Source organism: Scomber japonicus, chromosome 16 (genome assembly GCF_027409825.1).
Source record: "Scomber japonicus isolate fScoJap1 chromosome 16, fScoJap1.pri, whole genome shotgun sequence".
Taxonomy (NCBI): domain Eukaryota; kingdom Metazoa; phylum Chordata; class Actinopteri; order Scombriformes; family Scombridae; genus Scomber; species Scomber japonicus.
Window position 1 is genome coordinate 21,325,134 of NC_070593.1, and position 16,457 is coordinate 21,341,590.

Consider the following 16,457-nt stretch of genomic DNA (forward strand, 5'->3'; position numbering starts at 1 on the left):
AAGTTAAATCCCTTCTTATCTTTTTAATTTGCAACATTTCAATTCTCTCAGATGAGCCATTTTTGGTCATGTATCTCGCCATTGAAGCTGCAGATCTGTTCATAAGTTGTCAGGGATCTTTTTTGTTGTGAGAGGCTGTGCTGCCATCTGCTGGTTGTGATGTGTGGGTTTACTTTGTAGACAAAAAGCCTTTAAAGTGCCAGTTGATTATTATAAGAAAAAGCCAGTATAGTGTGCATATGTTTTCTGTCTTGCGAGATGGAAAAATGGTGGTTAACTCTGTGTGTGTAGGTCAATCCATTCACTTTGTTGTGAGGCACATCAGACCACAGTTTAATTGTGATGTTTCCTTTGCACCCTCAGCCGCAGTCTGGATAGCTTTGAATCCTACTCAGGTAACCTTGTCATTCACTGGACCTAGTGACTTCCACCTCATTCCCCCTTTTAGTCACCCCACTGTTCAAGGCCGCTCATCTGTCCGGATATCAATGTTCGACCAGATTAATTAAAACACATGTAGTTCTTTTGCATTCTCTTCCAAGGCCATCAACACAGCTCAGAACCCTCATTCAACTTGTTGACAGGAAAAAAAACCCTCCTGTTACCATTCCACAGTTCAGTCCATCCCTGTGTTTCACCACACGTTTCTCTGCCACTGTGTCCACGTCTTCATCACAAATATGTTGTGTTTCTCCAGCTCACACGTCATCAGTCTCGTACTCTTAGTGTCATGTCACTGAATGAAAGATGTCACACTAAGACAAAACGTACATGTAGGTCTAACATGTTTGTATTTCATTAGAGCTGTCTCATGTCAGGCAGTCATGAGACATTCACTAGATTATTATTTTTGTTATAACTAATTTATATGTCCCAATATTGTCCCATCCAGCATTTTGAAATGTCATAAGTTGCTATTTGTAACATCAGTATCTTGATAACTCTCCAGGTTTCATTTTTGCAGTTTCTGATTAAATCTCTCTCTTCCTCTACTCCTCCAGACTCGCTGAGTCTCGCACTAACCCCCAGGTCCTGGACATTGGGGTAAACCCTCAGGACTTGAACACTGAAGAGTGCCTGTCCCCAGGCAAATGGGACCAAGAGGACACAGACTTCCCCGCACAAAAAGACTCTTTTGGGTTCTAATGTGAAACCTCCGCCAAGAAGGAGAAAAACAGGGAAAGATGAGGAGAAACTGTGGGTAAAACATAAAACATGGTTGGAGACTGGAGAAGTGGCAAAACAGACATTTGTTACATCAGCAAGGTTTCCCACCTTCTCTCTGCTGCCAAGTCCTCTGTGGTGCAGCCTCGTGGCTCTCCGATGCTTCTGCATCCACATGACCAGAGAAGGACAACATGAGCAGGCTGCTCACAGAACAGGCCAAAGCAATACAAACCAATTTATCCCTTTTCTACAAAGAAAACATGCAGTCATTTCATGTTTGTTACAGTCAGTGTATTACTTCCTTTTCTGTCTGTTTACCCATTCACTGTATGTAATGTGTTTGTGGTATGTGCTTTTGTACATTACGTTAAAGCGCGCGCGCGTGTGTGTGTGTGTGTGTGTGTGTGGATGTACAATATATAAATGTACAAAGTGAGATGTGACAACTAAGACTTGTTATGTTTGGAACAGTTATTTTGTGAGGTAAAGGTCAACAAAGGGTGCTGACACATGTTTTATTTACTTAGAGATTTAGAAATGTAACTGGATCAGAGGGAAAAGTCACTGGTGAAGGTCACCAATACACCAGTGTTCATATTGGTCAGAAATGATAAAGTTACTACCTGTGTGCTTCAAGGCTTCAGCCTCCTGTTGGGCAACAAGAGCTTTAAAAAAAAAGCGTGTATGTGTTAGTCAAAGGAATGTGTGTGTGTGTGCGTGTGCGTGTGTGTGTGTGTGTGCGTGTGTGTGAGAGAGAAATAGATGAGAACAAAATGACAATCCTATTTTTTTTGTAATGCAAAATCTATTTTTGCACTCAGCATTCAACCATCTTTAAAAGCACATATTTCATGTAAGGGAATTTAATGTCAAAAAGCATCAAACTCATGACTTCGACTAATTTACAGTGCCTGGATTCACTCTTCACCTCGGATTTTTTCATGTGGTGTTTTTACAACTTTTTATTCACAGTGGATTAACTCAACTTTTTTAATTGTGCTCCCGTTTGATGATTAAACAAGTGGAGGATTTTCTGATGTTTTAGATAGCGGCATAACTTTAATCAAGCTAATCCAGGCACACAAACATGTCTTGGTGGGGAAAGTGGAGGGGAGGTCTGGAGGTCACCTGTAATGTAATCACTGCACAAAGGTCAACTCAATATTCTCCAACTGATTAGCTGCACATGTGATGATTCAGATGATATGAAAGGGAAGCTGTATATTACATTTGTTTGTACATTCAGCCCAATTTGTAAGAGATTAATTTTCACTTTAACATTACAGATTGTATCAGCATGCCTCATTAATCCACTGTGATTCGATGCGGTAAAACACAACATGAAGTCCAACAGGGTGAATGTGTTTTATCAGCACTCTACCACTGTAAGCTAAATTATATCATTGCATTGACTTTGCTAGTTTATTCTTTTTTTTTCTTTTTTTTTTTCCAGGGATTCTTCCTCGTGTTATTTTTTTGACATTTTGTTTATGTATGAATTTAATTTAATTCATTAATTTACAGAAATTTCAATAAAAGTACATTTGTGTATGGGTGATATCCTTTTATTTGATATTTTTGCAGACTCTCATGTGTACCTAACTCTAACTGCTTCATGTTATCACTCTTAACTCTCTCTGAATCCAGTTAGTGCTCAAGCTTGTAAGGACTCCTGAGCAAACTTCTTCTTCTTTAGATATTAAATGTCCTGCGTAAAAGAGGAAAATTAGCCGTGATGTTGAACAGAAGGTCTCATGGTCGCCGTAAACCTACATTTCAAGAGCAAATTCAATGGGTGTTTGTGTTGACATACTTTGACCAAAGGAAGTGACTAATCAACACTGACATCATAACCTCTGAGCTAGCTTATCCTTCCAAAACATGAAACCACATCTGAAACCATTTTAAGGTAGTAAAAAAGATGTACAAGATCGTGTGTTGATGCAGCCTTATGTTGTAAACACCATAAGAGACTCTAGCCATGGCTGAGATTAGACCTCAACAATTATGTATTAGGAAATTGTGATGAACAGATTCTACAATTTTCTTACATAATATAGACCACAAAAGCTCAAGATAATGGAAATAACTTGGTTGCATGTATGATGTGTTTCATAACACTAAATATACACGTAATATTGATACAAGTCAAACTACTTCAAAAATAAAAGAAACACTGATTTTACCCTTAAATAAATGTTACAGTTTGGTTTCACTGAAGAACACAAACATTTCTCTTCCTTTGTATCATCTGTTCTTGCCACATATTCAGAAATCTGCAGCTGCCCTGTAAACAGTTCAGCACATTTCCCACCACATCTGGCCCAGAGGGTCTCTTTGTAGGCTTAATGTAGTTGTCATTAATATTGCATCAAATATTTCTGTATTACTGTTCCTAAACATTTTCCTAATGAAAGGTTCATAATTTCATGTTGTTGTTTTTCATTTGGAGGATCAGTGGCTGAGTAGTAGAAATTAAAGTGAGGCAGAGACTGTGTAGTGGTCTCTGGGGGGGTCAGTGCATGTTCCTAATTTGGAATTACTTTCATGGTTAAGTCTGTTTTCTGTTGCAGGCCAGTAATCCCAGACATACAGCTGGACTGGGAGTGGTGGAAACTGGTGTGAGTCTTCTGTCACCAGTCTGATTTATAAATGATCAGGTATGAATCTAATCTGTGCAATCAGTCTGAGCACTCTGTTGTACTGCACTGCCATCTGGTGGCAAGATTGGGGAATTCATTAGTTTTCTAATTGACTAAGATACATGTGGTTAGTTATTTACTTTTAAGGCCACATAGCCTACTAATCGTGTATGCTCTGATGAAGATCTGATAGATTGAAAATAAACTGAAATACTGCATAGATCTAAGAGTGCAGAAATCTCTTTTATCAAGCTTAGACATATACCAACACATCCTGGTGAGACTGGTTTATAGAAAACCACTCACTGTCTTTACGCAGTTTGATTGATAGCACAGCTTCACAAATTTCTCTGAATGAGAGATGTGTGTGGTTCACATGTTATCATTTTCCCCCCATGTTTGAATAGGCCTATGCATATTGAGTTATCACTGTAAGGTGAGCAAGGAAGCTGTTTTTTACAATTCTCGTGTATTGTGATTGTTTTGAAATGCCACTGTTATTATTTATGTTTATATCTACAGTTTTACAGTCTCATTTTAAACCAAGTTCAATTGAAGTCTAAAGGTTTTAGAGTAATTGTCTTGTCCTCGGCTTGTTCTAAACCTTCACCTTCACCCTATACCTTATGTTGAGCTTGTTCACTTCAGCCTTGAAGTGCAGATTTTTTGTCCAGACTAGAGTAATAAAAATGGGGTCAAAGCAGAGGTCAAAATGGACAAATGTAGACACAAACAGCTATGACCTAAGTAATAAAAAAAACCCTGCAAGACTGTAAAACTCAGAAAGATGGCGCTATCATATAACCTTTTTCTCCACCTTAAAACAAACCTGCAAAAGAAGGTTGGCTATTCCTGAGAACAATGGGACAGAGTTGAAATCTGTCTACTGGTAAGACCTGTTTGGAAATATCCAGATCACCAATGAATAATAAGTAATCACTGTATCTGTGTCTTTGATCAGTGATGCTGTAACAGGATGTAAACAAGTTAGTGTTTATTGCAAAAAATCATCAGTGGCCATATTATGCAATTTTACATTATGAGGCAATGGATGAAATGACAGTTGGCGCTGGTTAAAAGGTCAGGGAGTCAACAAATGATTAGTTCATGGAGAAATATGAATGTATGTTACGTAAATAGGTCCGATAGTTGTTGAGACCCAAAGCTGCTGACAGCCTCATTACCTCCCTGTAAGACTGGTCAGGGAGGTCAAAGGTCACATTGTATAGCAGCTACATAAAGACATCAGGGTTTGTTGGTTTGTTATTCTCTTTTGGTGTTTGAAGCAACATCAGACTGATTTCTACACTAGTGGTATAACTGTTGGGTAAGCAAGAATTTGACATTGATAGATCTTCCAGCCAGCTACACGTCAGATAAGCATCAATATTTTAATTAAAATGTGTTCACAACAGCAGGTCTTTGAGAAATACTGTCCATGGCTAACCACATATTTGACAAAAAAAGGCTGTTTCAGAAACTGCTGAGAGACGAACTATTGTATTGTTGTTTTTTTAATAATGAACATATCATCAATATAAAACAAAACATATAAAAGAAAGAAAGGGCTTCAACAGGATCTTTTGGCAAATGATGACAACTTGAAACACTTATCTAGAAACTGACTGAGAGTAATAAAACCACAACAGAGATAATTAATGCTCAGTCTTTCTACTCTTTTATTTCCTTAAAAGGGGGGGGGTATATATAAAAACTTTAAAACAATGTACATAAGCACTATCTATTAAGCACAGACAACACAAGCTTTCTTTAAAATAAATCATTAAGATACTAGGGAAGGGGCTTCCAGAAATGTTCCATTCAAATCCTTAAATAATCATCTACTACTACTAGTCATCTAAACACTCTAAAGCAATATAAAGACCAGTATGTATGCAAGCAAAGCACTGAGCCTCTAAATCTTTATTTCTCATTTCTCATTTTCTCTCTTGTTTTTTGAAAAGCTAAACTAAACAATGAAAAACTAAATTTCCTTTCATAGAAGAAGAAAATGACTTCAGGGGGGTCATTGGAAGTGGTATTTCCTCTACTGCAGATCCTAATATAATGACCTACGACAAATCCTTTCCTCTTGATTCACCAACACACACACACACACACACACACACACACACACACACACACACACACACACACACACACACACACACACAAAACCCCCCACTCTACTCCATTGCATCACATGACTCTTTCACTAAGGCCTGACTCTCACTTTTCTAGACTGGTAGCATTTTTTAGACACTGACATCACAGGAAATCCCAAGAGGGAGTTCCCTGTGTGTGGGAGTTTCTTTCAGTAAGTCAGCCGTGGTGTGAGCACATCACTGTTAAGAGATTTTTGGAGACGCTGATGTTGTTTTATCCTAATCTAACCCATGTGATTATAATGTATACACATGTAGTTTTCACATTAATTAGTGCAGCCAAGCTCCAGGTGATGAGAATCAAGTGTGTGAAAGGGAGGGGCTGGCATCATGTCGGCCTGAATAATGTTTGAATTTGCTGAATGGAAAAAACATGAATGGATATTGGCAATGCTCTTATCTCCCTCCTGTTAAGATAAACATGTGCATGTCACATGTTTTTGTTGGACCCAGAGTGCACGTCTTAAAACAGTTTATTTTAGTCTAAGTCTCTACAGAGAGACTGTGTACACTGCAGTTATTGAGCTGTTGTCTGTGTTTGTGCATTTCTCCCATCTCCCTCTGCAAATTCCCCCAAATACATGTAAACATACAGCCAACAGCCAACAGCTAACAGCATTCTTAAAAAGCCCCGTCATCGTCCCATCATCTTACCAGACTCAACAAAACTATCTTTTTATGTCATGGTTTGGTCAAAGGTGTGGCTTTGCCCCGTCTTCACTCTTTTGATCGCAAGACTATCCTTTTTTATATCCATCAGTCACTCCTTAAAGAGGGTCAGGCCAATAATTCTGTTACTGATCTTAACGAGAGGGCTGAGTTGATATCCTTTATTTAAAAGACTCATTTATCAGACATTTCTTAAGCTAGAAAAAATCAGATGTACAATTCAGGGCTCAGTAAAAAGGTTCAAAAAAACTTGGTGCGACTTTTTAGCATACTTTGCAAGTGAATTTGATGCAACCACCTTAGATCAGTAGCTCTCCACGTCTCTACACCCCCCCCCCCCTTCTTTCTCTTCTCTCCTTTACTTTTCTCTTGTTGACTTTTTCTTTTTTTTCTCTTTTTGGCATTTATCTGTACATGGGCTGACTATTGAAAATGTAACAAATTGAAGCAAAAAAAAAAAAAAAAACTGTCTATGAAATATGTATGTATATTATACATGATGCACACTGGAGATGGGGTCCATGTATGGCATTCATACAATTTTGTCTTATTAGCACTTGTTTTTTTCTTGTTTGCTTTTTTTTTCTTACTACAGTATTTTGAAAACTCAATAAAAAACAAGTTGAAATAAATAAAAGACTCAATTATACTAACTAAATGTGTTGAAGGTGTTTCTGGTTAAATCAAGCAGTGAAAGATGAAATTCACAGCAGTTAATACCTAACCCTTCTACATGGTGGCAGAAGAGGAAAAAAAGAGAAATTAAAGTAGGCTAAACTCCAATATAGAATCCTCCTCAGTTTTTAATCCAATCCAACTGCACATTTGAACTTGTAAACTGCTGTACATGTTTAATCTTGATGCTAGTGAAAACCCACTTGTTGATGGTTGAGTGCTACAAGTGCTCCCTGAGAACAATGATCGACAAGAACTTGACACATGACCTTGACACATCTGTAATAAGCACAAACGGCCTGCAGACTCTTCTTGACTTTCTGTTCAGCATGCAGAATTCCTTTAATGTGGGCTGAGACGCTAGTGGCTTTATTTGACACTTTACTGAGTTCATTTTAACCCGAGTCATATCCTGACACGGGGAGCTTTATTAGGACTACTTCACCTTTTGACATATGAATGAGTATATTTCATCATCGTAGCTTTCCTGTTGCCTGCCTGAGTCTTCCAGCTCCTTGCATCAGCGCATCATGAAGTTTACGGAGCTCTTCCATTCCAGTCAAGGATTTTCAGAATAAAAGCAGTGCTAAACATTGCACTGAAAATGAATGGAGTAAACCACATAGACTGTATAAAAGAAAACCAGCAAGAAATGAAACAATGAAGTGGTATGATACTGACACATTTTCTGAATAATTGTGCTGCTGCTCAGTTTAGACCCGTAACTAGATGGACTGGATTATTCAGTAAATGGCACACGTCTGTAGCGTTCTTATACCCCGGTACTTTTGTTTTGAAGGCCATGGCAGTCGTAGGCTATATCCGTAAACGTTTTAGCTTGACAGACGAGCAAGATTTCAGCATACGGACGCAGGGCTGCCGGGATGAGGAGCTCCAAAATGCGGAACGTACTTCATTACCTCTTCATTGTAATTCCATGTAAGTAGGCTAATATATTATTTTATTGCTAAGTGAAGCCCATGCTAAGTGAAGCCCATGCCTGTAAATTACATATTTAATACAAAAAAAAGTTAATTATCTGCTAACTCAGCATATGAGTCAGTCGTGGTCTATTGCGTCACGTATAAAACAACCTGCGAAGTTATGAATAAAACTGTGCATAAACACCGATAAAAGTTATTTAAAACGAGAGCTTATCGTATTGCCTAGCGGTATTATTTTCGCGGGGCACACCCATAGACTGTAAGGGCACACCTGGATATTAGCCGCTCTACAAACCAGCAATGTTATGAACTGTAAGGCATTTACTGCGCAATAATGTATAGCCTATTGCTTATGAGGTGTTCATATATTGTCAGCATTTCCAGTTGAGCGAGCACAACATGCTAGAATGAATGAAGTTTTCTTGTATCTGTCAGAAGTGAGAAACAACTGGATACATGACATATTTGCATGTGTATAAATACCTCTACAGTTACTTGACACGCGCAGTTGTAACAGTGTAATATCGTTTACCCTCGTGTTAAAATTATGTTTCCCGTTGCACCACCTCCGCGGTTGGGGTTAGGACTTGTTAGATGTAGGTTATGTTTAGGCGTAGTGGGATAATTGGTTGGCGTTAAGGTGTATTTGGAGTCAGGTGAGAGCGCTCAGTATTTACGGGAAAAAGATAGTCTCTAGGAAGCAGGTTGAATACGGCTAAATTAGGGCGGGTTTAGGGACACTGATTGGTTGAATTTGTAGGTTGTTCAGAGTGATGCCATGATAAACCAATCAGGGGAAAAGCCGGCACGTCGTGAAAAAGAGCAAAGTCTGGAGAGAGAGAGAGAGAGAGAGAGAGAGAGAGAGAGAGAGAGAGATTTTCCCCCCCCTTTTTTTTAGCTGGGCGGAGTGTGACTGGGGGGAATACCAGCCTAATGAGCGCACTATTATTCACGAAGATGTTACACCGTAAAATTGCTCTTGATATTTGGGAAGTATATTACAAAGCCACTCTCAGTAAGCTATGGCACACTGTTACTTAGCCAGACTTGTAGGTTAGCTGCTGTAAGAAGATACAAACCTCTGACTGGTTCTTAATATGTTGGAAAGTGTCTCTCACCTTCTAAACCCTTGAGTACTAACTTTATTTTATATTTAATTCTGTTTTTTTATTTAATTTTTTTGCCATATCTGAAGCTTCTTTTCACTGGTTTTCCTATACTCTTATTATAAGTTTTGTGTCATCAAAACAATGCCTGACTATCTATCTCAGATGTAGACCTTTCATCACCACTTAACTCTCAGTATGTCACATTGTGAAATAAATGGCCTGCAGTGTCAAAGGCTGATAAGCATCAATGCAGTGAAGCGTGTACCTGACACACCTTTGAGCAGCAGACTACACCTGTCTAGTAATTATTTGCATACACAATGTTTCAAATAAAAAATGTGTTATATTACCTGTTGATATTGATTCGGTTATGAAATGCTACTTATCGTGGTGTATTTTCTGTTTTTCTCCAGATCTTTGCAGTGCACAGAACTTAACCTGTGAAGTCACTCAGGTTGGTGACCAAACAGTGTACAACATCACAGATGAGTCACAAGTCTCAGATGCCGACTGCCACTGCTCATGGACCAACAGAAGTGTAAGTCAGACACCCCAGAATACATTAATGGCAGTTTTGATTGACATCCGATCTGCCTGAAGGTATTTGCTAGATTGACATGTGGATTTGTGAAGCACTTTTTTTTCTTCCCCTTCTTCTTCTCCACGGTGACTTTAGAACTACGCCCTTGCATATGGCATCAGCACTTTCAGGACCTCAAAGTGTCTGAATGAAGTCATCTACAGCCGAACCTGCATGCCGGAGGTATTACACTTCTTACGTGAACAAGCATTTCTGCATGAAAATTAACATGAGAAACAAGATTCTGTGAATTATGTGAAGTAAACTGTTCTTGTCCAAATAATGTTGTGTGTGTAGAAAGTGAAGAGTAAAATGTTTCCTCTCCACAGGGGATGGAACGCACAGTTACATGTGTCGGTGAGTCAGACTTATATTTAAGTATGTTTTTCTGTCATCACTGTAAACATTTTGTTCTACCATTTACATCACATTCTCATCCATTAGTGTCTTTTATGGTTATTTAGAGTTTGTCATTCATATATTTTGCCATGAAATATGCATCTCCATTTATCCAACATCCTGAAGAATATCTTCTTATTACAGTCGACTGCAGCAAGCTCAAGCCACATGAGGACAAAGCCAAACTTGAAAAACAAGGTGGGTAGGGACAAACTGCACTTCCTGTCTGAGATAGAGCAGGCTGTGAAGTTACAATAAGCCTTTTTCACAGTGTACATTTTAATGTGTAATAGCAGGAAAGGCACAAGTGTCATTTTTAACCTAAGTCTTGGCAGCATTCCATTTACGTGTGCAGGTTTTAGGACTCACTGTCATGGCTTACTGGGACCCTAAATGAAACAGATTCATTGGTAATGTTATTAGGAACAACTACAAGAAGTCAAAATGTTTGCTGTGAAAAAGGCTTAGTGCAGCACCACAAACCACAAAGCCTCAAAGCCTCAAAGCGTTTTCCATTCATAAACATCAAGAACCAATCTGTTGTCATTTAAGAAGTTACTGAAAGACTGAAAGGAGCCTTTTCAAATATCAGCTAGCACCTTCTACTATTCTATTTATCACTTCTATCTCCATAACCCACGGCAGAGTGAATATATGGATGGTGTGGGGATCAAACTCGTGACACTCAACCCAAACAGCTAATTAAGCAAATTAATGAATTTGCCAATACATTGTGTGATGTGTGTAAAAGGGTCACATGGCTCCCTTTTACATAGATTTCCATTCAAATTAAGTAGGAATTGTCAAGAAAGAAATGTGTAGCCTTTGATGATGCTAATGATAATAATGCTTTATCAGCATTTAAAGATGTCTCAAAGCCTAATCATGTTTTTGAATGAACGATTGAACTTTTGAAGTAAACTAAAATGATGTAATTGGATAGATTAACTGTTTAACTTTCATCTCTTGACAGCGATGTCTTCCTCCATGATTGCTGCTATTGTCATCGTGCCTCTGGTGCTGGTGCTGGTTATTATCGTACTGGTGCTTTTAATCCGGCACTACAAAAAGAAAATGAAAGGGTATGTTTTAATCATGTCAATATATGAAAGCAAATTAAATGTCCTCACCTGAAATGTTTTTAAAAATGCTCTGTTGTCATTGGTAGGTGCCGCTTCGGTAGTTACTCTACTACTAGCTCTGAAGAACCTGTGTAAAGATGCTGTTGTGGAGATGTTTCCATTGCAACAGAGGAAATCCATCTTTTTTTTCATCCATCACAGTGATGTCATGATTTGGATCATGCATTCTGTCTTGATTTCATCATCTCAAGGAACCTGATCTTGTCGAGTATGTCATACAGTATGTCAAACTATATGCAGTCATTTAGAATAGTTTCTAAAACAACCTTAAATCTGCCTTTTCATTATTACAAATCATGCAGAAAACTATATTAGCGTTTTGTACCATGTTTACCCTTCATTCTTTCTGCAGCAGCAAAATTGGTGTTATGTGCTTTATCAGTCAATAACCACCTTTTTGATGTTTGATGCAGTAGATTCCCTCTTAAATTCATCTATCCAAATCTGATTTGAACTATGCTTTCATTAGCTCTTAATTGGGCCATTACAACACAACGTGATCATGCCGGTGCTGCAAGAAAAAGTTGAGGGTAAACACTGCTTTTATATATCCCTTAATGCTGCAGTCTGTCTTGCACTATCCATTAATTTAACCATTTCAGGACAATCATGTGTATATCGATGTGATTTTTAAATGAGTCTATGTTTGTATTACTTACAGTGTGAGACATGTTGAGATGCAGTGTGTCAGGTATCCTGCCATTATAAGTATTATTTTACTGTTTCATTGTTAACAACCCACCACAGTTGTCTTCAGATGATTATGTGTATGAGTGGACACAGAATAACTAATATGCCACCTAAAAGATTGTAGAATTTTTGTTAGTTATCTTTATAATGTTTTAACACAATGTACGTAACTTTGACCACTATCAAATTAGTCTTTTAAAGCAGGAGCATTTTTTACCAGGAGTTTACTATTAATGCAGAGTACCTTCCCTTTAGTCCTTAAACATCCAGAGTCCCCTTCCTATGTATTAGATTAAAATACATAAACTGTTATGTTTGAGAAAGCAGCATCTCAGATCAGTAGCAGGGTTTGTGTTGCAAACAAAACACAAAGAGCCTCAGCCTTCATAATAACGGCACAGCTGTGATGCATTGGGGGACAGATGAATAGTTCTAGAAAGAGCTTGCACCTTGAAGACCATGGCCCAGTAGCAATGTAGTACCGTTCCCAGGTCCAGTTTATGAGTATCCTACCTGTGGAAGGTAGGAGAAATATACATGGGTTCATATATATATTTATATATAATAATCATAACTAAGATAATATGCTATTTAAATATTTATGTTATATTGTATATTATTATTTTAATTATTGCATATTATTCTACACTTATATCAGATAAAGAGTTATATCCTATCCATTATTAGTAATGTTTTATACTAATATAAATATGCAAATAATGCAATATATTTTAAAACATTTATATTATTTTTTATACATTTTTATACAATATATAAATACACTATATAGATGCAATCATGTGGTCAATGTAAGTACACCCAATGCAATTTTTTATGAAGAAGCCACATACTTTATATTGAAGACATTCTGTGATTTGTGTATGATAACATTATGAAATTTGTATTTTATATCTTTCACAGTGATCATGTCATACTGTACCAGCTTTTTCCACTGTTGTTTGCTTTTGCTGCCAAAAAATCTATAAAAATTTCTGTTTAAAAAAAGAGTACTTTTATTTTTATTCTCAAATGTATTACTAAGTGCAGGTTTCTTTAGCAACGGAGTGTCATCTGTTATCAGGTGATCTGTGTGATTTTGGGGGAGATGGGCGAACACTGGTTTCATGAGATTTGAGGAAGTAAAACTGTGGTTTGTGTGTCATTCATGCATGTAGGCCGGAAACTACTATCTATCTTGTATTATAAGATTAAAGCCACAGTAGAAGTCTCTACTATAATGATTATATCTGAAGATTATGTGGCAGCATTAAAAGTATTAGACCATGTACTGATAAAAAGGCAGCAAACAACAGCTTGGCCTTTTTGTCTTAAACCAAGGAATTTATTGTATAAAAGACACCACTCCACTTCTGATTCACCTGGGACATGACCTTCCATTTACCAGGCATGTCAAATTGTATTTTTTTAATTAGATTTGAGTGTCTGTGTATGAACACCCAATGAAATGTGCAAGTATTCGTGCAGTATTCAACTGCAGACTGACTGATATCAACATGACCTACAGTAAGAATCTATACAGTCATGTAGTGTCTATATGAGGCTGCACTTAGATTTAGCTAAATAGTATCAACAGTATAACATACTCACAAACAGTTTAACATCATGATATTTTTCAAGCAGCAATATGCTTACCATAACACCTTAGGTCAGTATACTATCAGACTAAAATGAGCTACTCAGCATTAAAACACAGGAATTACTGAAGCTGAAGAAAGGTTTTTTTCTATATATGGTTATACTCATGATCCTGTGTGATTGTAGAGGAAGTGTAGGTGAGGTAATTTCCATGTGTAAACCACAATTTCACAATGTTAAATGATCCTTTTAAGAATCAAACCCCCACCACCATAGTTTACGAATATATAGGCATACTGTACAAGTATCTGTCTATTTTGGCCCTCATCTTACTTTTATTCAATAATTAATAATAACACATCAAATTTGTACCTAACTTTTAAATCATATTTGATCACAAAGTACAACATTAAAACATATAAGACACAACATAAAGAAAATGAAAGTTAAAATGAAAAAGCCCTCTTGAATAGAAAGCTTTTTATAAAAGAGTCCAGGGTCTGTGCTGTCCTCACATGGTTAGGACAGTTTATTAGACACCATAAGATATATTAATTAACAGCAAGATTATTCATACCAAATGATCTTTCATTGTCATTACAGTTACTTCCTGTCTGCTGCAAAGTCATTTTAGAGATAGTTATAACTGATTCAGAATTGAGGCTAGTTTGTCTCTTTTCCTCTTTAAAATTCTCTTTAAAACACTATTGCCTTGTCCACTTTGTGATATGTTGGCACAGCTCAACAAGACAGCCACATTACATTACAATATACATTTCATGTATCCTCACATAGTTTTAAGAGCAACCATGGTCAAAAAGTTGTCCCACACTGTCATTGTATCTAGAATGAAGTGCTCTATCATATTAAAAGTAATTCACATGTAAATACATTTCACTTGTGCTACCCTGGTGTGACTCACGCTGTTCTGTTAGGTTAGACAGGATCAAACTGGTCACATCTGGTAATATCTGCATGACCATATTTGTCATTTCCTGTTGGGTCAGTGAGCGCTGAATATGACAAACATGTAAACATGAAAGTGTGCAGGATGTGATCCTCCATCTCAAGTTCTTTCTTTTAACAACTACTTTTACATAATATTTTTGTGTGAACAACCAAATGCAACTCCACAGATTTTGAGAAAGTAAGTGTTTTTATTCCCCATTTGAACGGTTAACATGTCTTCTCCCACGAATAGGTCCTTAAAAGACAGCTTCAAAGAACAGTGAAAGAGGTTTTCTTTGCTGTAATCATTCCCCCTGTTCATACTGGCTATTTAAAGATCAAGCTCCATCTTTGTGTGTCCTTGGACAGTGTTTCCCAGTTGATCTGTGGTGGAAGTATACAAAAAGAAGGACTGGCCCTAAAAAGAGTGTAACATTGAAAGATATCTACATGATCTGACCACTTTGGACAGCTGAAGCCGTATAACTTTTTTGTATGGAAAGATGTTTGTGGATTTCGACCTCCATCACTTACATTGTAATGGTCAGAATGAACAGGAGGAATGATTACAGCAAGAAAAACTTGTGTTCAGTGTTCATTTGGGAAAGACAGACTTCAAAAAATTGTGAACCTGTCCTTCAAGACTTCAGAACAGAAGACTTATAGACTAAATTATTGTGCTTAGACAGACATATTGGTTGGACTTGAGTAAAATTCATTATGGTTACTTAGGTTGAGATAATATAAAGTTAACAGTTAGGCTGTTGTTTTCTTGTTCAGTAGCTGCCAAGACAATAGTCATATCTCGTGATCCCAAAATACAATAGAATACAGGCTTCCAGGAATCATTGCTCAAATTTGGGATATGATGGTGTCCCATGAGTCAGGGTTAATGGGTGTATTGTGGGTGTTTGTGTGGGTGGTCGAGAAGAGTTTGTGTGTGTTCATGTAACTGTGTAAGACATCTATGTGTGTGTATAAGTTTCCATAAGAGAGATAAGCAGACAGTGTCGGGCAGTCATCCAGTGTATATCCTGCTCATGGTCCCTGTGTAAAAAAACAACTAGGAATCAACATATTACCAAGCTTTAAAAGAAGCCTAATATGTGTGTGTGTATATAACAAGATTGGACTCTATACATTCCTGGCCCAGTTTTCTCTCACTACCAAAGATATTCTGGTAATTGAATAAAAATAACAACTTTAATAGTGAATTTAAGAGATTTGTCTTATGTGGATTGCTGTTGTGTCAATCGATCCTTATCACACGTTTCAATTACAGTAAACCACTTCCTCTAGTGGGGGAGACTTCCTCTGCCATTCATTTTATAATCACTTGCCAAGTCACATCTAAACAAGATATCTTTATGTATCACAGTATCACTACATTATTACTCATCTTGCCTTTATAAGAATGGCTGTGGTCAACTGTGCCAATCACAGAAAAAACTGAAATAAGTAAGTGCCCTATGTAGACGGGGAAACTGTGACATCTCGTCTTTCTATTTAAGTAACTGTAGGTATGAAATTATGAGGTAACTTTATTTAACTGCAACACATGTGATGTAATCTGGACAGTGTAATGACTGTGTCTTTATGTCAGTCAGTTTTTATTCAGTGTATTAAGAGTATTTTTGTGCAGCTTTGATTTTCCATTTTGTGAACCGTTAAGGGCCTTTTGGACAACTTGGGGAAGCCACCTCATGGTGTAAAATCAATTCAAAGTAAATA

General features: G+C 37.3%; 1 protein-coding gene across 2 annotated transcripts in view; it reads left to right on the plus strand.

Moving 5' to 3' along the window:
* ldlrap1b (low density lipoprotein receptor adaptor protein 1b) overlaps positions 1-1,845 on the plus strand; it is a 30,672-nt gene extending 28,827 nt beyond the window's left edge. For both annotated transcript variants that reach the window (XM_053335245.1, XM_053335247.1), the window contains exon 9: positions 1,002-1,845. In XM_053335245.1, the coding sequence (XP_053191220.1) occupies positions 1,002-1,146 (145 nt within the window). In that variant the 3' untranslated portion in view covers positions 1,147-1,845. The remainder of the gene's footprint in view (positions 1-1,001) is intronic.
* Positions 1,846-16,457: the final 14,612 nt, after the last annotated feature.